The 23,876-nt window shown below is 34.8% G+C and overlaps 1 protein-coding gene across 2 annotated transcripts in view; it reads right to left on the bottom strand.

The window, feature by feature from the left end:
- The window catches only part of SSBP2 (single-stranded DNA binding protein 2), a 245,209-nt gene that overhangs the window by 20,719 nt on the left and 200,614 nt on the right, over positions 1-23,876 (bottom strand). Inside the window, exons 9-12 of one of the 2 annotated variants that reach the window (XM_004678159.2) lie at positions 19,090-19,181; positions 13,905-13,953; positions 4,051-4,086; positions 2,089-2,143 (exon numbers count right to left, since the gene is read on the bottom strand). In XM_004678159.2, coding sequence (XP_004678216.1) covers positions 2,089-2,143; positions 4,051-4,086; positions 13,905-13,953; positions 19,090-19,181 — 232 coding nt within the window. The remainder of the gene's footprint in view (positions 1-2,088; positions 2,144-4,050; positions 4,087-13,904; positions 13,954-19,089; positions 19,182-23,876) is intronic. The other variant, XM_004678160.2, reaches the window with a different exon arrangement.

The raw sequence follows: 23,876 nt of genomic DNA, 5'->3' as shown, positions 1-23,876 counted from the left end.
TGGCGACCATAACTTCTTCCATGAATATATTTTTCTTATACTTCCAAGTGTCTGTGGGCTCCTGCGCCCCCCGCCCCTCCACCACTGAACTCTACTTTGCATTTTTTCTCTTGCTCCCAACTAGGCTACAGTAAGTTCACTGACAGAAGGAAAGGAAGGGACCACATCTTAATCATGTATACTGCAACAGTATCAGCTAATTCAGATTTAACTAACGGAATAAACTCTATCCCATTAAGTTCCTTTTTAGGAAATCTTGGATTGCTTTTTAAACACAGAAACTTCAATTTTTTTCACCATATCAATCTTACTAATTTTAGTAATTAATTTTAAAGGAAAGTGGGCTGTATATTTTAAATAAGCAGGAGAAAATATTTACCTTTTTTTAAAAAACTAATAAACAATGTTGTATGAAAAAAGGAAAAATACTGAGGGAATAAAGCTGGCATTTCCTAGGGGATAGGTCCTTTTATATATACAGAAAAACTTCATGTGATCTTCTGGCAACTATTTTGTGTGTGTGTTCACGTGCGTGTGTAATGGCTTTATGCTTCAGAGTAGAAGCATGGTTGCTACATAAAACGAGTACATAAAAAAGCATGTGCAGAAGGCTAAGAAGTATACTGGTGGAAACTTCTGACTTGAAAGGAAGTAGTGGTCAGATTACTTCTTATTAGCAAAGTTTAGCATCACTCCCCCAGTGTTTTTTTGTTACTGTAGTGAAATGTCTATTAATTACATGCTGCCTTTATAAATTAAACATTAACTTTTTTTCCATACAAGAATGCAAATGTATGCAAGATGTTCAATTCACATAATTCTATCTTTAGTGAGTTTTGTTTCACTTTCATTGAAGATGCTCTGAGGACAGACCTATGGAATATTTATGAATATATTGCAAAGCTTTTGTGAAGCAAATAAAATTTTGTAATATCAAATTTACACTTTCTATATTAAAGATTCAAAACATTTGTTGATCAACAAGATTTAATTTCAAGCTTGCACATATCTTAGATTTCAACAAATATCTTAGATTTCAACAAACTGAGTTAAATGTGCAAAATAATTTCTAAGTATGAAACGTCTCTGTATTTCATTACTCAGTAACACTTTATCACTGAGAAAAATTTAGACTATTTCTCCATGTTCTGCTTTACAGATTTCTATGTAATATATAATTTAAAATGAAATTATGGCCATACTGTATTGAACTATGGACATTTCTCCATGTCATTAGAAATTCTTTGATAGTGACTTTAATGGTTACAGTGTATTCCATCATGATCTATAAAATATTAATTTCACTTACATTGGATTAGGTATGAAGGTTGTGTCTACTATTTCATCACTGACTATAACAGATGAGCTGCCTTCTCTACATCTCTTAGGCTGTATCTCTAATCAGTTCTAGTAGTACAGTGCTAGTCAGAGGGTCTGACTGCTTTTAGGACTCTTGATACATGGAACAGCCCAGCCTAGGAGGCCTGTGTTAAACTGCCAGCATTATAGTCTTCTTTATAACACTTTTAATATTAAGTCTGGAATAAAGTCTCAATAAGTAGGATAAAGCTATTTAAATTTTTTTAATCAAATAATTATAGAAGCATTTCAATTTAGGGGATTAAACGAAAACTGTCCCCACTACATAAGGATTTATTAGTTAATAAATACTTGTGGACGTGTGGGATAAAGAATGCCATAAGCCTATATGCATCTGCATTAGGAAGATGACAGAGATGGTGGATTGGATTTGCTATATTTAACCTAACGAGTCCATGTATTTCATATTACTTCTACGGAATCTAAGTAGTGAGAGTTAGTCTCAAGTCTCTTTTCCTTAGTCTCAAGGAATCTTTTAATTAAATCAGTTTTCTTGCTCATTAAATCTCTTAGCCAATCAACAAATTTTCTACATGCTTAAAGTAACGATCCACTAGATGTTTAAGCTACTGTTTCTTCCTACTTGTTACCTCTGTTCTGCTTTTAAGTATCTCATCAATGTGATAATGAATATTTCTGTCACAACAGTTTCATATTTTGTGATTTTTATTCTACTAATGTTCTTGTGGCTTAAATTGATTACAATACCTGCTGGACTAGGCATGATGGGTGTTCCTGGTGGCCCTCCACCTCCTGGAGGACCCTAAACAATTACACAAAATTTCAGTAAAAAATGGCATTTCATTAAACATGATGGAAAATAGAAGAAATGTTAGACTTATCTCTATGATAACCCAGTTGAAAATAACATTTAACATATTTTCTCTGTACTTTGAGTACACAATCATTTCAGGATTATGCAAAATACAATTTACCTTAAATAAGTTGAAATTTTTGGGGTAGTTTTCAAAACAATGAGCCCATACTGACTTGTTATTTATGACTTAATCGCATCAGGTATATAATGCGGTTAAGGACAAACCACTTAATGGGGCCTTTGCAAATACCCATGTGTATTTGTGATTGAGTTTAATTTCTCTATGATCTATTATAGCACTGTAGTTATAGTAAACTAAAAACAAGATAGTCATATGTTAAAAAGACATTGATGCTATTCTGTCAATACTGACTGCAACACTTCTGGAGCGTTGCACCTTCAGCTATCACATCAATTGAAAGGAGAAATGACGACTAATGCTGTTGGTTATTAAGCTGCAGCTATATAATCACTAAAAGGTAGATCAGGTAATTTTAAGTTAATGTAGTTATTCGGACAACCAAAATTTAAAATTCAGGCAAAAGGTCTTAGAACTTTTCAGATGCACCATAACCACCCTTTTGCTTTGTTCTGTGTACAAAGATACAATACATTAATAATTTCAACTAATGTATGTATTTTAATTTGAATTTTAAAACAACTTGAATTTCCTTTTAATCAAAGTCAATCATATCATAAAGCCATACATCAGGTTTATTTTTTTATAGACTTATTTATATATACAAGAATTGGGGTACAGTCCACAGGTAAGGGGGTGAGAGGATTCACCAGTGACAGAGTGGGGACCAGAACAGATAGATTGACCAAAACACTGCTGAGGTGAGGTGTGGTTGAGACAGGAGAGGTTTGCTGTGCCAGATGGGTCGCCTCACTGACTGGGGATTGAACTCATGCTGCCGTGACTGCTGATAGCTTCATAGTCCTGTGCTTTACCCCCTTGTGCCACCAAGGAGGCCTTTATAACTAAGGTTCATTCTTAAGTGACTTTAATAAAAAAAATGGATATTGCCCCAATTTTCTAATTTTCCTTTCTTTCATAGAAAATGTGAAATAAGTTACATTCTTACTTTGTATACGCTTAAGGGAACATTGAGCACTAAGTTCCCAAGTCCACAAGAATATAGGCTTTTTCACTGTGCTCACAAATCACTTTCAATGGAGGGGAAAATGCTCACTGAGCCTCCAAGCATTCCTTTCCTGCCATTCAAATTACCTACCACCTCAGAAAATTTCTGTAAGGAAGGATATTCATCATTACAATTTTGTCTTTGCTTCTCTGTCAAGCATTTCCCCTTAAATATTCTAAAATTTACCCTTAGTAAATTTAAGTTTCTAAATGAAATAAAAAAAAAAAACTTAACATGTACTAAGAAAACAAACTTAGGCACTCCAAATTAATGGCCATCATTTGGCTACCTGATTCTTTTTGTGTTTGAGAGAAAGTTTGAAGTCTTCCTTAGACTTTGTGCATCATTAGTAGGGTGGCAGAGGGGTTTAGATTATCTTCCTGGAGAATTGCAAATTCAAGCATATTATTGTGTAACTGGGGATGGCTTTCTTCATGATTGGACAGAGTGTATTGTACTGGTTTACAGAGACATATGCTGAAGTAAAACACAGTACTCAGGGCAATTTGGCCAGATTGATAACTGTTTCACTAATGAACATCAACATATGTACTGAGGTTGGCAGATGAAACAACTCAATACAAATCAGATGTTCACTTCTTGGCCAATACACAGGGGCTCTTCTTAACATCTGGACAACTATTTCATTGCCCAAATAAAATGTAACATCAATTCTTATGAGCAAACAAACCCAAATGTACTTACTACATAATTCCCAGGAGATGCTGAGGAATATGGTATCTGGAACATGAACAGGACAAAAAATACATATTTAGATTGACATAAAATACCTCTATATTCTTACTTTCATCAACTTTTAAAATGTATTACAAAGGATGGTAAGGGATTATGGCATTTATATCTACCTGAGGGCCAGAAAACAGAAAAAATGTCAGGTTACCTTGAATTTACCAAAAAAGAGTGAATTTTAGTCAAGAGGAATTTAGCTAGAATTAGTTTCAAGTTCAACTTATTTCTGGGCAGTTTATTCATGGCTTGATACTGACTTATAATGTGATTAGGAAGATGTACATTAGTGCAGCTAAAAATCAGGAACCAGAAACCAGAAATTTTCAATGAGTAGGCTTCAACTTCTAACTTTTGTGCATTCCGGGATGCACTGCTTTTCAGGTATGTTTCAGGCTGCTATATTCATGCAATATGGCTTCATACTTTCCCTCTTTCTTACTTGCTATGGTAAGTTTAAAAATTTTGTTAACATCTACAAAAACTACTAATTTATGGGAGTCAGATGTGGATAACAAGTTACTTCTTTCCTTTCTAATCGAGCTCTTAACCAAGTTCTTTTCTTGATTATTAGAAAGTATTGATATAACACTCCTATAATTTAGGAAATGAAAACTGGGAAACACATAGTTAAAAATAAGCTGTTGAATCTGAATAGCAATAGAAAAAGTTAAGTCCAAATACTCTTTTTCACATAAGCAAACTTGAATGAAAACTGTGCACATTTGGAAGAGATATTTTTGCCCTCCTCTGAAAAAAGGCAACAAATTACTGTCTTCTTGGAGTCAGACAGGGGCAGAATAGAATCTTCAAGCAGTGAAGTTATAGCGCCTGGACCCCAAATGCTCTTCTACTTTAACATCTTCCATATATGAAGCATAAAAATAATATGAAACCCCAAAAAAGCAGAATGAAATGAAAAATAAGCAGAATGATTTTAATAAATTATTGAAAGCTCCCTCTTTGTTGGATGTTGTTAGTTTGTCTTAAGCTCAGACCACATGTGTCTGAAGATGCTGCTTGACTTGCCTATGCTGCACTCATGAGGCCATCACCAAAGTGCCAGGTAACACTCTGGAGTACCTGGGATTCTTAGGGCAGTAAACCTTTACTCCACTTGATCAGTAAAAACTCCTTTGCTCTCTTGGGGTTCTTTCCATTCATGATCTATAATCTCCCCTCTGCTGCTTATTTTGAATGTGAATCTACTTTCACCGTCTCACCAACTCCTCTATTGTCTACAATTTTCATCTCCCCATATCCCTAGCGCTTCCTCTAGTTATGCCCAGTCTCTATTTTCCACCTTCATTCTTATGCATCTTCATGCTACAATCTGTCCATCTTTTAGATACTTAGCGCATTTCTACTTCATTGTCTTCTTTGACATATACTTCTTGTCTTCCATTTATTAGAATGACTATGGCTTAGAACTCTAAACTCTTGCCTGATATTCTTTATTCCTCATGTAACTCATGAAAACTGTTGTACATTCTAGACAGAATCTTTCCCATCACAATTCCTCCATGTTTTTTAAGTAAATTATTTTCCTACTATATTGCCTGTCACTTCCTCATGTCAGTCATCATTTCTTTCTAGTGTCTTAAATTTATTATACTAAAGCCTATTTAGTTACTTTGCATCTTTGTCTACTCTCTAGCCACCATTTCTGCTAGAAGCAAAATACTGAGGTTGAAAAGGTCCAAAATATAATAATGTCTCCAAATTTAACCCAGTCTCACTAATATATGGAAGTATTTCTGGCTCAGCCAAAGTGTGGAGGAGAAGAAAAGCAACAACTTGAAGCATTTTGCAATTTCTGTGTAATAAACATTCCAAAAGATGTATTTGAAGTTATCCATTACTTAATTGGCTCCTAAAAAACCCTGGATATTTAAGTTGGCCTTCAAGATGACTATTCCGAGTTGTACTTTGCCCTTTTGTCGTTAGTGTTCATATTCTTGCTAGCCCTTGTTTCAGCTCAGAACTCCATTATTTGTGGGTTTCATCTTTCATCCACTGACCTCAGATTAAAAATAATCTCCTTTGTTTCGAAAGCTAGCCCTTCCTGACCATTTCATTCTTCCAGCCTTACTCCTTTATATTTTAATTTCTTCCTTCCTCTTCACAGCTTCTTCAATCACAGTAAAATATAATAAGCATTTTTAAATAGTCAAAAAAATTGTTACTTCATATAGTTCACTTTCTTTCCTCTTTTTGCCCTGTCAAACTCTTTAATTTTGGCTTACAGTCATTCTTTCTCATTATTTGATTCCCCCAATAAAAGAATAGGAAGATTTGGGCTTCCATCCTGAGCTTGCACTCCTGGAAGTTACCAGCAGTATGGACAGTATAGTGTGAGAGACATACAATAGAATGATGTATGTAGAACTACCATGTGTGTACAGAAGACAGATTTGAGCTGGGCAGCTGGGAGTTGGAGAATAGATGTCTGCCAGAAAAACAAAGATAAAAATAAGCTTAAAAAAAGTTGCAACTAGAAATGTGGAAGTATGCAGTTTACCAGAGAAATGGTATGTGATTTTAAACAGCTGCTGCAGTAGGGGACTCCAGGGTGTGGTAAATGAGTAGGCTCTATGATCAGACTATGAATGAATTTTTGCTCTAGGACTTTTCCTAATTTATATTTTAGTAGGATAGCTCTGAAGGTGTCATGGAAAAATACAAGTGAGGAAATTATTGTAAAAAGTTTAGGTGAGAGACAATTAAGAGTGTTCTAGGCAATGCTGGTTAAGATGAGTAAAAATACAAGAAACTGAAAGACTTCTCACAATGTATTCACAACCAGGACTTGGTGAACAAGGAAGAAAAGTTAAGGTAATTGCTATGTTTTCAACTAGATGACTGATGGTGCCACTCTTTAATTTATATGAAGAACATTTAGGAAGATAGCAACTTCCTGACTCTGAACACGAAGACATTAGACACTGAGGTAGATCTGATCAACAGATATTTACAATTGTAGACCTAGAACCTGCTTTGTCTTAGGCACTGACTGCTCCTATAATGATGAAGGTGAAAGGTGGAAGGTGAAAGGATTCACTGTCAACAGAATGGTGCCAAGAGAGGAAAAGTGGGAAATATAAATGAGGTTTGAGACTGAGGAAGGGAGGAGAAGAGAATAGATTATTATCAGCCACTTCTCCCAGTTCTAAAGGAGTAGAGGAAGATTAGTGTTTAAAGTTGTCTTGGGATTTTGTTCATGGTTAAAATGTTAGGGGAAAGTTCAGCCAATGAGACAGGTTAGACTGAAGATTTTTAGCAGAATGACTGAGTGAGATATAAAAAGAAGCACCAATAGGTGGAATAAAGAGAACAGCTAGAAGGGTTCACATTGGGAAAAAAAAAAAAACTGATAAAATGAAAGAAAGATGAGTAACAGTCTGATAATATTGTTGGTAAAAGGTAGAATCTAAAGAAATTTGATTCTTCAGAAAACAGAAGGTTCTTTTTCATTTGTTTCTACATGTGACAATTTTATCTGATAAAGAAGGTGTCAATGATAAAGAAAACAAAGATTGCTGACTAAAAGAAGAGTAAAAGTATGTGGTCAAGCACATGAGGACTCAGCTGAGGTTGACATTACAGATTTAAAAGATAATACAATGTGTTAAGTAAATTATAGACATAAGCATTAGCACTGTAGAAAAATCAAAGGTGGTAGTCTATAAGAACTTGAAATTTAACATCCCAAAACAAAGCAACTTCTACCTTCTAAAACCACCATCTCTGTGTTGTGAGCTCTAGATCAGTGTTATTCCCATTCTTTCTGGTGAACACAAAGATTTTAAATCACCTTCAACTTTTTCCTTCTCCTTTCCCACAAAATTCAATGGGTCACTAAGTTTTTTTTTTTTTTTAATTCTATGTGTAAAATATTTGTCTACCTTTCCTTTATTACCACACCACCTCAAGCTCTACTTGACTCAACTGGTAAACTATTGCCCTCAAATATAGCTTTCTTCCTCAGAGATGATGAGCTCCAGATTTCACACCATTCAAAACTCTGCACACTGTAGTCCCCTTTTGTTCTTTTCCCAGCTTCGTCACCCTTTGGCTTCCCAACCAACCTACTTCCCACTAGCCACTGAGAGGCTATTGTTTTTTCACAAACATTTCATGTACTTCCCTTTCTCTTTATTTTTGCCCAAGTTTTTCTCACTATCTGTTAATACCTCCATTCTTCTCAATGTAATTAAACTCCTTCTGCTTTTTCTTTCTCTCATATGGCATACAAAATAGACACTGAAATGAAGTGAAAGTTGTGGAAGATAAACATGACTAGAGAGCTGGACAATCAGAATGATGAAACTGGAATCTTTGGACAGATAAGAAAACTAAGAATCACACATAGACACAGTCTGGTTAAGCCAGACAGATGATTCAGGATCTGCGAAGAGAACCCAAATATTCTGACCTCTAATTTCCATGTGATAGGGTGAAGAGCAGAGTAACAAGGAGTATTTGGATTTTAAAAAAAAGATTAATAACATGTTAGTTACGTTGCTTTCAACTATGAAATTTAAAACAACCTAATCACTAGCTTACTAGAAATCTGGAAGGGCAGTATCAAGACATGCTAGTGTATGTACTCAGTGCTTTTTAAAAAAGTGAGTGTTTGTACAGGACAGAGCTTATTACTTGGAGTAAGATAGCTGCTTCCCTCTGGCTTAATCCCTGTAATTGGTCATTTACTTCCTTAAAGGAGTTTCATCTTTTCCTGTCAAGATAGCGAGGTAAGGAATACAATGATATATGGAAGAATTGTTTCTGCCTATCCTTCTATTTCTAGGAATTTACTTTTGAACCTTATTTTTCTATGAAGCTTGGAAGGAGTAAGGGAATGGGCAGGTGAGTAGGACTGGCTGATAGAGCATCATACTCCCCAGACATCACTGGTTTATGACTGAGAGTATGTTCCAAGTTCAGCCATTTGAGTTTGGTTAGTTATTCCTATTGCATGTACTTAATCGAGAATTGTGCTCTTCTGTGCTCTTACTGGGAACCCTGAGAATATCCTCCCAGCAGTCTTCTTCCATAACAAGGGGAACAAAGGCAACTGATAGAGATTAGGAGCCAATCCTGAACATTAGTTGAACCTTGGAACCAATGTGTCCCCAAAGCCAGTTTATATTTGGAATTTTCAGATACACAATTCAGTAATATTCTTTCAATATGAATTTGCTGGTTTCTGTACATTGCAATCCAAAGTATTTCCACACAAAATTATTTTCAGTAAAAGAGCTCACTAAATTTTTAAAACTCCCAACAGATAGCTAAATCCAAGTATACAGTTCCATGAGAAAAACATGAAGGAAAAAAGTTAAACTTGCATATACATGTCCAGTAAGAATGTGAGACCAGTACCGTGATTTTTAAAGGAGGGAAGATCTTACTTTTATTCTAAATTAAAGAAAAAATTCTGTAAGTGTTTTACCTACTGCCATATAAAAAAGAACGGAAAGTATTTTTGGTCAGAACACTTTTACATGACAAACTAGCAAAATAAGGATTAAGTAAATAACTTAAGGAAATAAAGCCAATTTCTCACTTTCAGAAAAGGGAGTTATGAACAGCGGAAGATTTAGAAGGAGCTTTTTGATGGACTGAACCTGAACCACTGATGTGCACTCATCGTTTTAAAATGTATAGCTAAATAGAGATAGATATAGATGTGTGTGCGCGTACCCCTCCCTCCCTCCTTCCCTCCCTCCCTCCCTCCCTCCCTGCCCCCCTCCCCTAGTTCCTTTTGGTGGCAGGTCCAGAAGCCATATCACTCGGATGGGTTAGAAAAACCACTTAACATAAAAAAAAAAAAAAAAAAAAACCCTAGGTGTTTCCAAGTCTGAAACAGAAAATAAAAGATGAACTTCACAGTGTTCACATAATAGGTTATATTAAAAGAACAAATGATGCAACCTGAAGGGGTTCCTACAGGTCAAATGTAAGTTTTTAGCATCAAAACCTTCTGAGTAAGAATCCATAGAGACAGCTGATACGAGTGAGTGAGTGAGTGAGTGAGTGAGTGAGTGAGTGAGTGAGTGAGTGAGTGAGTGAGTGAGTGAGTGAGTGGAAAGGAAAACTTTGTACAAGTAGAAAGTGAACAAGTACAGAAGGAAAGACTGAGACAGTCATTTGGGAATCAACATAGTGAAGAAACAATTCAGGCAAAGATAATCAATGAATGCTGAAAGTATCAATGAAAGGTTGAGGAATTTAGAAGTGTCTCTACAGATTAATAATTACAAAGGGGAAAACAGTAACCGTATGGTGGAGAAACCTGACAAGCACCACTTTACCTAAGTGATCAAAGTAACATTGTGACAGGACAAATCACCATCATCTGCCTCCTGAAATGATGCACTGACAAAAATGGAACTACTTCTGTGGTGGTCCTGCCGGGAGGGCGTAGCTTCTAAGCAGAGGAAATAGCAGAAAAAAATCAATTTATGCACTGTACCCCGAAATAACGGGATGGCCATTAACAAAACTAAGGTTAAGAAAGAAAAAAGCAGAAAAAAATTGTTCCAGATTCAAGTAGACAAGACATGACAGATAAATTGAACAAGTGAACCAGGAGTTTCTGTAACAGTTGGACAGTTGGTGAAATGTGAATAAAGACACAGAATAGAAAATCGCATTACATCAGTGTTAGTGTTCACATTCTGTGGTTATGAAAGGGATGTCTTTGTTTTTTGGAAACTCACACTGCCCATAATGGTCATCACATCTGTAATTAAAATGCAACTTAAATGGTTCAGGGAAAACTTGTTTAGAGACCAAATGTGGTAAAACTTGAATACTTGACAGTATGAGTGAAGCGTGGGTGATAATTCTTTGTACTATTCGTGTAACTTTTCTCTAAATCTAAAATTCCTTTTAAGTAAACATATTTGAAAACATCAAAAACAAATGCTACCCTATGGAGTTGGAGACTCACTGTGTTGATACAAAAGTAAAAAGTGTTTATAATTTTAAGGATGGACAAGGAGTTAAAGGAACTTGTAGTATAACCAGTGGTATAACAATAGTATAACCAGTGGTATTTAGGAGACGAATCTAATTTACTATTTTTTGCTTTGTTTCACCTAAGCCTTATGTTTTTGCTTAAACATCATCAGTTTTCTATGATTATTTTTTTATTGTCATAATCATTTTCAGAGGAACACTTTTCCTTTTGTACTTGGGATGATGACCCCTTTCTCTTTCTGATGAGCAAATTACATGCTTTTCCCCACTTATTTTCCCTATTCACATTCTTTGAGTGAGGTGGGATCATCCACATAAATTAACAGAAGGGAAAGCTTTCAGCTCCTCCTGATCCTGTTGACGCGTCTGCTGGCCAACTGCACATTTCACATTGCCCATGGACAGCATTTTGACGTGTGTACCTCCTACCCTAACTCCTAGTGTTCCTCAGGGTCTAAAGGAACGCAGAGTTGTGAACCTGATGCAGCAAGGCATCCTATTTACTGTGCTTGCCTCTATGTTCCTGAAAAGAGGAACACCAGAAACTAAAAATCATCAAAATTCAGAATTCTTTGCACAGCTTTGCCGTTAGCAAATACTCTACTTGGATATAAACCTGTTAGGTTCAATGCACCATTCTCAGTATGAAATCCCATGCACCTTCCTAAGTGGATGCTGGGAACAGTCTCCAGCTGAGTAGAGCAACAGAAGCAGAGGCGAAAGGGGTGGTGGGGTGTGAGCTGTGCTCTGCTGCCTGCAGGGGGCTGAGGGTGGATGCTGACCGGGTATACAATGAGGAAGGCGAGAGCAGCCTACTGCTGCTTGGTGGGATGGCTTACATCGCTAAGGGGTCATCTGTTACAATTTTCAATCTAGTTTCATCCACATAACAACTCCACATATAACAGAGGCTCCAGGTTCTGGCAACAGGAAGACTGTCAGAGTTTTTATTATTATAAAAAATGTTTATTTTCTCCATCTTTATATATTTTTTTAAAGATTTATTTATTTATTCATACAGAACTGGGGTACAGGCCAGAGATGTGGAGGGTGAGAGGCTTCACCAGAGACAGGGTGGGGAGCAGAACAGGCAGATCAACGAAGTACACTGCTGAGGGGAGCAGCAGGCGGGTCAGGAGAGGTCTGCCACGCCATGTGGATCTCCTCCAGGGCAGGCGGGGATCGAACTCATGCGAAAGTAGCTTTTGATTCTTAGTACAGTGCTTTAACCCACTGCGCCACCAGGGAGGGCCCTCTTTATGATATTTTAATAGGGAGCTGAAAGAAGTATTTCTTGTTAGCAGGTGCCATTTTAAAGTTGCATCTTGAATGAATTTGGAAGGCACATATAGGAAGCAACTACAAATACAAAAATGTAAAAGTGCAAAAGCAAACTAAAAGAATTTTTGGAGAAGTCAAGTCATTCACATGGCAACAACCTGGCAGCACATGCCTTGGAAAGGCTTGCTGAGAGAAGTAGTACAAGGAGCACTCTCATGGAAGTCCCATCATTCACTCTCTCTCCTCCTAATCATTTTAATTAGCAAATGTCACAGCTATTGAAACTAAGATGTAAATTCTTAATGTAAATTCTTTTTCTCAAAATATTGAGTTACTTGACGTGCTCTTCTGCTTTAGAGGAGCAATGGGTTCAGGATGATTGTGCCTGTGCCACACGTACCTAACTTAAATTCTTCTCAATTTTTAAATTAAACTTATTCGTTGGGTCAGGATTTTTAGCATTAAAGTCACTAGAGCCCATGAAGGCCCCTTTGTGCACATGAGCAGACGCCAGCCCTCCTGGGCAGGTACGCAGACTGCGCGGGCGAACACAGCAGCCACTGGCTCTGTGGGCTCGGGCGCCTTTGTGCAGTGCACAAACTACACGCTGTAGGCAAGCAGAAGCCTCACTACAGGACTCAAGGCTCACAGGTAAGGAGGGAAAACAGGATTAATGCCAATTATTAAATTGAAGGCTGAAAGCTTGCTTTTCTACCTATTTAGAAATAGTGGCATCATTAAAAGAAAAATATTGGTCCTCCTTGGTGGGGCATCGGGTTAAAGCACTGCACTGAGAAGCTAAAGCCACTTCTGCATGAGTTCGATCCCCGCCTGCCCTGGAGGTGACCACATGGCGTGGCAGACCTCTCCTGACCCGCCCGCTGCTCCCCTCAGCAGTGTACTTCGTCGATCTGCCTGTTCTGCTCCCCACTGTCTCTGGTGAAGCCTCTCACCGCCCCTGAGCCTCTGGCCTATACCCCAGTTTTGTATGTACAAATAAATAAATCTTTAAAAAAAAAAAAAAAGAAAAATATTTGTGAAGTCAAGTCAAACAACTGCTATAAAACACATAAGTAAAAGTCCCCAAAGAGCAGATGCACAGACAGGTGTGTGAGGATGGCACATGGGCCCACGGGCTTGAGGTAGAGGCACTTGGTCCTGGGTCAGTGGGAGAGCAAACCTACGTTTAACCCGTCCAGCAACCAGAGACAGAAGAACGCTGATAGACTGATCTATCCAGCAAACTGATTTTACAGTTACTTTAGAAGAAGAACTTACTTTATGCTACATGCTTTCTGAGAAACATAGGCTACTGTATTATACTTAAGGCATACATTCTTTATTTGGGCACTTGTTAACCTACACAGAATTCATGTTTGCATGCCTATTTAATAAAATACATATTATTTTTTGAATTATTTGTTTAACACACACACACACAAACGGTTAATACAACCAGTATAGGGCTTTGCAAAGCAGAGGATTTTTGTTGTGGCTGCTGTTAAAAACTGCACGGTGTAAAGAAAAGTTAAAAGTATACTCACTGAATTGGCGTTTGTAGGGTTTGGCCAAGGTCTACCACCACCTGGACCCCTACAAGACAACATGATACATTGCAATTTTAACCAACAAACTTTGTTTTAGAATAAGCAACAACAAATCATAAAATAGTAACATTTCTAATTCTACACTGTGCAACTCTAGTTAACTGAAATTAATCTTTATTTTTTTACAACTTTATTTCTTATTTTTTTTTCATTCTATGATGAAATTTCCTTCTTGAACCAACCTGCTAGGTATAATTTTATTTTGATATCAACTTCAGATACTGTTACTTAAGTTACCACTAAAAAGTAGTAATGACATATAGCAGTAGCTAAATCTAAACCATTACACAAACATTTGGGGATAAAAGGCACAAGTGAAAATGAAATTATGACTAAAGTATTTATATGTTTATATTTAACAAAAAATATGCCTTCAGTATATTTTAAGTCACAAGACTAGTTATAAGTGCCATTTATATCTCATTCAAAGTAAAAATTAAGGTATTTTTGAAATCTCCATAGATATTTATCCATAAAATATCTACAATAAAATGATTATTCTTATGCTGAATGAACATAGATGTTAAATTTGTCTCCGTTCCAAAAAATTGTACACTAGCATTTATCACATTATACTTATCTATAGATTTATATATCTTTTAGTGCTGTTGACAAATAACTATTAAATAATGGAATCACATTTCTTGTCTTCACAATTGTACTTCAGAACAGTGGTCAGAGAACATATCTTGGGGGAAAAACAGGCGGTAATCAATGCCAAAATATATCAATACATTACTTCATTTAAAAGGAAAAGTTTTAGTCTATAATGTACAAGGGCAAGCATTAGAACAAAAATCTCTTAAATCAAAATCTCTTATGTTTCAGTGTTACTTAGCAGTATTTAGTATCAAGTATACTTGAGTATAGACTGCCTGATACAGGCAAGATTACTGTTGTTCCTTTCTAATTTGGGGTCAACATTCCCTATCTCTCTAATTGCAGAGAAAAGACATTGAAAACTTTTAATGATACTTATTCCTGGGATCTTAAACCCCTGATACTTACTCTGGGGATCTTAAACCATAGTTTATGAATCTGAAGTGCTATTCCACAGAGACTGTCCAGGTCTGCTATCTTACCCATGTTTTCTCAGAACATTTAGTGCTATATTCAGTTTGTTTTAGGATTCCCCAGGGGTAGAAGTAGCAGGGGAAGGCATAAAAATCCTGTCCGTGGGCACCATACGACTACCAAATGCAATTTTTTTTCTGCTTGAGGAATTGAAGGGGAAAATAAGATGTTAGAAGGGATTTTTGTCACAGTATTGTGCAAAGACAAAGGGGCACTTGTGTTGTCTCTGGAAATGTCTTCTTCCAGATAATGATCATGATGCTGATAACGTTGCAATAATTGGAACACTTTAGAAAGATGATTTTGCATATAGGAGTCAATGTTCTAGTGGATAGAAACTAAGGTAAAACAGTATATTTGTTGATCAAGTAAAACATTTGTTTGAAATAAATAAGGCAGCAAAAAATTGGGTAATACTTATCTGAAGGCAAGATAAAAAATACATCCCAACATGGCAAAATTTGTACACAAGATACTCTATGATGACCACCTAATTTTGAAACGTTACCTATAATTAAAGGCTATATGAATAAGTATAAATACAGAAAATATTTGATCAATATTAAGCATGCTAAATTAAATACAAAAATAAACATTTAAACAAATTGGTTAAATTTAAATTTAACATAAAATTCTTTTAAAACATTTCATTTGTTTAACAAATACTAGCCAAATCTTGGCCTACTATGGACTTCAAATTGAAATGCATTTTAATATAAGAATTTATGTTCTATCTCCTAGTGATAAGATAAATTTCCTCAATTCCCATTGTGTTGAAAATACTGTTTCACAAATAGCACTAAATAAGGTGGGATTATAGTAAGAACTTTTATTAGGATTACTTAAACTCAATAATCCCCTCTCCTTTCGAGAGGGTATCAGTATTATCAAGAAAGTAATACACTAACTACACTATAGCTATTATACTGCACTGAAATTTCTATATAAGCATAGTTTAAAATACAAGGTGTTAACCTCATTGAAGACAAGCAAAAGGTGAATTTAAAAGAAGTCTGTGCTTTTGGATAAGGACTATGGCATCAAAATAACCATGGTTACCCAAGAGAAAAATCCTCTTCTCTTCACAGTCATTTTATTTCAAGATAACTACTCAAACTTATAAGTCTATGTGATCTCTATAGCAAGAAGTTTCTTAAGATCCTTTGTATGTTTTGGGATTTTGTAGAAACTAAGAAAACAAAGTTAAATTTTCCATGATTGGGCAGTTTAATTTCTACAAAGTCCTAAAGTCTTTGGAAGTTCTCTTTAGAAATCTATAATGTATTTAAAACATTTACATTGTGGTAGTAGCTTGTAAACTTTGTAAATTCTACTGTAAATTACTTAAGCTAATATTTAGCTTTTATTTCTAAAGATGTAACACTAGACACAGAAACTAGAAAACATAAGATTAAAAAAACTTTGGTTTATTTTAAATGCCATAGTTTGTAATGTTATCTTGAGTTTAGAACAGGAAAATGTAAAGATTACAACAGAATAACCATTTTCTTTTCAGAGGGTCAATATTTTAACAGCAGAATTAGGAGAATGTTTCCCAAATGATTTCTTCTTCTTCTTCAAAAAAAAGATAAAGTAGATAAAGTTGCCAGTTATAATACAATTACTTTACCATGGTGATACCTTCATGGCAACTAGGAAAACTGAGAAACTAAAGAAAGCTAATCTGTAGAGAATTCTTTGCTAGGTCCATTCTAACCCTAGCACATAAATAATTTAGACTATTAAAGGTACAGCTTTAAGATAAAACAATTCTAATGCTTTTCCTTCAATTTTCAACATGTGAAAAGAGAACAGCTTCACTAGTACTAGATAGAAATACTTGTTTGCATTAACACAGTAAGACTTACTTTGTTTTAAAGGTAATAAATTATAAAGTGTCAGTAAAACCTACTCTATTGAGTACATGGAAATTTTATTTTAATTGTAATGTCTCTTTAAATTCACCTTTTCTTTGTTGTAGCCTAAATAAGTACAACAATCATTCTGAGGTTGTATTTTCCACACTACAGAATTTTCCCAGTTAGATGGAAATGTTTACAAATGTAAATGTAAATGTTAACATTTTCATTGTCCTTAAAGAAATTCTAATTTGTGGAAAACTAAAACTGAGACTCTAAACAAAATACAATAATAAATGATGGAAATCAGAGTTTAATGCTAAAAGGCCCTTTTAAATGTAGAATTTATATAAACAGTAAAAAGTTACATAACAGAAAATACAGTTTCCAGGTATATTTCAAAGAGAAGCCCACATCCAAATATCACCAGAAATAATTTTTAAAATTTCTCTCATATTTTTAGCTCCATGGCCTAGGAATTGTGTGTATTTTATATATAGATGAGAAAGGAATTTTAAACAGCTATTTGAGGCTTGTAATGGTTACATGTAAATGTTTTTCTCTGTACTAGCTAAATCAGATTAATCTAAAGTTGACCACATGGTTGATTATAATGAAGACTAATATATAAAATGCTAGATAACACTATTTAGTAATTCTGGATTATCATATTAAAATGTATACTTCTTACACTTACAGTTACTCAATTTTCCTGTTAACTACATTTTAAAGAATGCCAAGTAGGTAAATTCTATGTGTATCTAAAATCTGTTAAGAGTTTTAGCTTTTGATATAAACATAAAATATCACTCACTCCTTTTTGTAGCAACCATTTATAAAGGCCAAACCTTTGAGGAATTTAAGAGAAGTCAGGCTTCATGTCGATCATTTTTACTTTAAAAGTAAAAAGATGTGATAGGAAAATTTGACCTACTTTTTCCCTGTTCTGCTAGTTTTGAGTCTGACCGGTACTCACCTATTAACCTATTTTCTATTTTAGGCAAAATTGCTTTCCATGAAAAAGATTTCAGAAACTTAAAAAAAAAAACAAAAAAAAACACAAACCCCCCCCCCAAAACTCAAAACCCAAAACCTCATATGCATCAGAAGAATTTATCTCACAGTATGTTTTAATACCATTAAATTATGTCACAGTTGTTTAATTTGATATGTAAATAACCAACATGCAGACTGATGGGAAAAATCTCAGAAGACTCCTTACACCCCATATGAACACTTTATTTCTCCTAAGCTTTCTTTCAGCCAAATCATGGACTTGACCCACTCAGTAAATGAATTAAAAGTACTATCAAGCATCACATGTGTAGGAACTTTGAAGGAAAGTTGATGAAAAATTCCCTAATGAATTGAATTATATTGGCTGATGGGAAGTTTACTCTCTTTGGGCTTGAAAGATGTTTTCAGTAAAAACCAAGTTGCTGGTTGTTTTCTTAATCTAAATGTATGTTGAATATACAAGAGAAAAGTCACCTTATCATGTGGAAATTTAACATAATAGGCAACTTCCAGGGTTGATAGTAGCCTCAACAAAGCAAAAGTAGAATGTGTGTGTGTGTGTGTGTGTATAAGTATTTGTATGTATGTATATATATATATATACTTAAAGGAATTAAAAGTACATGGTTTATAATCCCAACATGTTAACTTCATTTTAGCAATATGTAACTGTGTATAGTTAAGTCACCATGTCTGCACACTTCTGAATACACTAAACAGAGATTATGTGCTTATTTGTAAAAGACTCATCTTTGTGATAATTAACAAAACATGAAAATCAGACTAGAAGTTAGAGCATTTATGACATTTAGAGAAACAAAACAAAGGATTTCATTCTTTGAGAATTCTGCCTAAATCCAACAGCAGATTTATTTCAATAATTAATAGTAAGCTGTCAACAGTTTTCTATGAATATCATCTGATATATACTTATTATTAAATAATGTTTAAAATCTGGTGTAAAAAATAAAAATCCTTTACAATTTAAAAAAGTCACAAAGGAAGGAGGAAAAACAGAATAGGTTGTGAAAATGAAGCAAATAATACATCTCAGGTTTAGTTTATACAAGTTTCATTTTATACTTCACAGAAATTGAGCATTACACCCTGTTACTTTAGAGGACAGAAAATAGAACGCTTTACTGAACAGGATAATATAACATTTTGCTTACATGTTCATTCCAGGCATCCCAGGGCCACCTAAAGCATTCAGTGGGGGTCTCATTGCACCTCCATAGTTCTGTAATGATAACCAAGGGTCAGACTACCACAAAACAAAAAAACAAAACCAAAGAGGAGGGGGGAAAGAAAGGAGAGCAGGTTAATGATTTCCCTAGATAACTTCTGACTGGATAAGGCCTGTGCAATTCATTCTCTGAAGGGTCCACTCTTGTATTTTGCTTCTATTTTAACAATTACTCTCTTTTGTGGCTTTTAAAAGCTACATGAATATGTAAAATCATTTGGAGGTTAAATGATTAAGGTCTAGTTAAAGTTACAAGAGTCAATTATCTTTTAGTATTTTTATAACCAGTGAACTTTTTCAAATAAACATTTTGTAAATCCAAATCTGTTTTTAAAGACTCAGCCACCATATTTGAGATTGATAGACCCAGAACACATATATAAAGTCTGAAAACACCTGAGCAGGTAAAAGCAACCTAAGAAAGGTGAATGTAAACTTCTGTTCACAATATATAGGAAAATGTGGTCGTATACAAATCTATGAGAATTAAGGCATTCTCAAAATATGTACGGCTGAATTACATGACTCAGTTGGCTTCTGTCCATATCTATTATGTGCTTTAAAGGACAAAAATATTTTTAATGTTTTAACACACATAATGTTAGTTCACTGTAGTTTTCACATTAATATAGTTTGACTTTAAATGCTTGGCTGTTGGACACCACTGTTTTTTCAACTTCTGTCATTGTCTTTCAATTTCCTTTGATGGCTCCTTTTATTTTGCTAGCTCTTAGAATATTGCTCTTCTGCAAGCTCTAGTCACAACATTCTTTATGATAAAAATTACTACACATGTAGTAATTTTATCTGCTACCATTAGTTCAACAACAACTATTTCTAGGAATGCCTCTCCCCTTAGCACCTAGATAACGCATACATTGAATTTCACATGGATTGTTTCCATCTAGACACCACTTCATGCTCAGCATACCAAAAAGTAAACTCAGTATTCCTTTCTCATGTCTGTGTTGGTTAACTTCCTCAGGCAGTTCCGAGGCATCACCTTCCATTTAATGTCTAGGTTAAGAATCTCTAGGAACTACTCCCATTTCTCTCTGGTTCTTTCAATTTCTATACCTAGTCAGTTTCCAAGGCCTATTGGTTCTACTTATGAAATACTCTTGAGATTTGTCATTTATTGAGAATACTTTTACAATTTCTCTCTGACTTAACCTTTTCTTCTCCCAGTTTATACTCTGTACTGCCTCTAGAACAATGGGTTTGTAACTCAGTCCTATTTATATCACTGAAAAGCCATGATGACCCATTGTACCTATCCATGTCTGTAGCCTCAACATGGCCCTACGAAGTTATTCAAATCAGCCCCAGTCTATTTTTCCTACTCTCATTTGCTGTAATTCTTGCCTTCTCCCCTTATTCCCAAACTACTGGGTTTCTTGAGGTGTGGAAACACAATATATTTACACTCAGCCTCTTGGCCTTCCATACAGTAGCTGCCAAGCTGACAAGGAAAAAGGAAACATTCAATGAGACAAGTCTGTTAACTCCAGAGAATAGGCTACAATTTAAATTACCTAGTTACATGCTCTTCATTGTTTACTTTTACTTTCAGGAAATCTTATTTAAACATACCAATTTTGTGTGCTATGGAACTATAAAATTGTTTCTACCCCTACTTGAGTCACCGGTTAAAAGGTTAGCTATTTTCCTTAACCTCAGCATCAAACATGATGGTGGTAGCAGCATTATTCTGAGAAGCCCCTGAGAAGAAAGTTTACTCATGGGGAACCAAATCTATATGATAAAAGTATAATAGCAATCTTTACAAGGAACATCTACCGCACCTTTAGTCTTAGAAGCTATGTATTTCATTTTATCAGAAAACTAGCTTTCTTTACAGCTCTGCACACAAAAAGATACTGAGTGAAATCTGTTGCCAGTGCTCCATTTCCTCTACCCATCTTGCTGTGTGTGACTGTGGCCCAGTGGCTCTAATTACCCACTCAACCTTAATTTTTTTTTTTTTTACTGTAAAGTGATAATATCTTCCATAATAGCTTGTTGGAGGATAAAATGAAATAGAAAACACCTATCAGAGTGCTTGGTGCATGATAAGCATGCTACTTGGGGCTGAAAAATTATAGGTGCTAACATTCTTACCACAGTTAGAAGGGGCCAACTTAAATGCGTTCTTTTGTCATTAGATTCTCTTGAGTACTCTATCTTAACAGACTCACTTGCCTATGTAATGACTCCCTGACAATATTATGCATATTTCTTCTTTGAGTTTTTTTTCCCCTACTGTGTAAATTTTTCTTTATCTGCATCTCTGACTATATAGTAAGCACCTTGAAGGTAAGAATTTGTTTTGTTCATTTCTGTATAACCCAGTGCTCAAGTGCCATAGGGAATGAGTAAAAAAATCACCTAGTACGTGACTCGATAGATTGATATAACAAATATTTTCATTTGTGAAAAACCTAAAGTAAAAAGAAAACATAAGAAAAAAAACTGGCTCTCCAAGTTGTAACAACAAAGGCAGAATGGGAAGAGCTAATTTAGAATCAGTGAATTTTAAAGTTGATGGCAGCTATACAATCCCATCTGGTTTAATCTCTTTCCCAATGCAATGTTCCTGACAAAATGGCTTTTCAGACTCTGCTTGGAAAGTTTATACAGAGTTTTTCCATGATTGGGCAGTTTAATTTCTACAAAGTTCTTTACAACAAACTGAATTCTACCTCCCATCTTAGATTTGAAAAGTCAGTTTACTCTTTTTACGTCACAGCCTACGATATTCCCATAATACCATTTCTCTACCCTAACTATTCGATTTAGGAATCTGGTATGTTCTACTTGTAGGCAACTCATTTATGTAGGCTTTGGATTTCTAGAGGGATCAGAAGTGGTTGGGAAGGTTTGGTGAATTTTTCTATTTTATGACACTGAGCATAAGAACACAAGTTTATTCTGAAATCAAGTAGAAATAGTACTTCAAATATGTATTAGATAATCTTTTCATTATATAATTATGCTTTTCTTTTGAAGGGATAATGATGTAAATTTAACTATTACCGCAAGTTAGATTTACAATAACTTAAAGGTTAAAAGAAAACACCACGACTTTGGGCAAAGTTTTATTTTTTGATTCATGCATGCAATGAGTATTAATCACATGTTTATTGTAGGTGTACACTTTGTTTAAGTTAGCATTATCTAAGAATCATTAGATTATATACATTTTTTTCCCAAGTGGTTTGCTCATTCCAATAGATAACCACTATTTTTCACCCTTATTTTAACCTCAACAAATCACAGAAATACTATCTGATAAAAATATCTTTCACTTGTGCATAAAGCAAGACACATTTCTATAATTCACCTATTAAAAAGCAGAAGCAGTGGATAACATAAGTATAGTCAAATGTCTATTAGGAAATTTTCTCATTTTTAAGAAACACGGCTAATCTTTTTTTTTTTTTTAAAGATTTATTTATTCATACAGAACTGGGGTACAGACCAGAGGCTCAGGGGCAGTGAGAGGCTTCACCAGAGACAGAGTGGGGAACAGAACAGGCAGATGGACAAAGTACACTGCTGAGGGGAGCAGCGGGTGGGTCAGGAGAGGTCTGCCACACCATGTGGTCACCTCCGGGGCAGGCGGGAATCGAACTCATGCGGAAGTGGCTTTAGCTTCTCAGTGCTGTGCTTTAACCCGCTGCGCCACCAGGGAGGGCCACAGCTAATCTTTATTACATGTTTCATAGTTTATGTACAGATGTTATGAGTAAATACTGTTCAACAGCCTCTCATTTCTAACTACTATACCTCACTTTTATCTTGTATACCATTCCTTTGAATGAATCCTGTTGTTTACTTTTAAGTATATAATAGGTATAAATAATTTCCTTTCCTCTTTTATACTTTGTATACTGAGATTTAAAAAAAACTTCTTGTATGTCTTTTTGGTTTCTGAGGTACAGTCATACCAAAACACTTTCTATATTTCAAATCACATAGAAAGAATATCAATCCAAAAAAAAAATACTCTGAGTCTGAAAATTTAAGGAATTTATATTTATGTTACTTAGTTATTAATATTTTTCAATAAGAGATTACTCACCAGAACTGTTTTACTCACCAGAAATGTTTTATTTCTGTTGTAATTTAACAATCATACAAAACAGATAAACATATAGCTATATATTTTAAAAACACAAAGTCCAGTATCCTTTATTCATTTTCAGATGAGATCTAGATTTTCATATAGGTTAGTTAAGAATTGATATATATTTCAAGTACTGCAAAACTGACTCAAATCAGGCTGTAGTTATTACAAATGTTAATAATGGTCTGGGAATACAAAAGCTTAAAGAGAAGTTAGCTGAAAAATAAACTGAATGAAGAATGATAACTAATTATAGGTACAAAGTTTTTAATGTATATTTAAAAATGTATATCATGCACATTTTTGAGGGCCTTCAAGTTCTATAACAGCTAAAATGGTTGACTTGGTTTATTTTAAAAAGATTAGGACAATTCATTGAATATACTGTTATAGCTTTTATAAATTATAATTTCTGTTAATAGCTTAATGATGGCTGGTCACCTAAATCAACATTAATAATTTTTTTTAAATATAAAAATTAGATTTATAAGATCTTGGGAAAAACTAAGCCTAAATACAATTTTTTTTCGGACTTCCAGGATATTACATATTTCATATAGTGGATTTTTTTCCCTACATAAAAT

The sequence above is a fragment of the Condylura cristata genome, unplaced genomic scaffold, assembly GCF_000260355.1.
Source record: "Condylura cristata isolate star-nosed mole 26May11 unplaced genomic scaffold, ConCri1.0 scaffold00007, whole genome shotgun sequence".
Classification (NCBI taxonomy): domain Eukaryota; kingdom Metazoa; phylum Chordata; class Mammalia; order Eulipotyphla; family Talpidae; genus Condylura; species Condylura cristata.
This window is presented reverse-complemented; position numbering and strand designations above follow the sequence as displayed.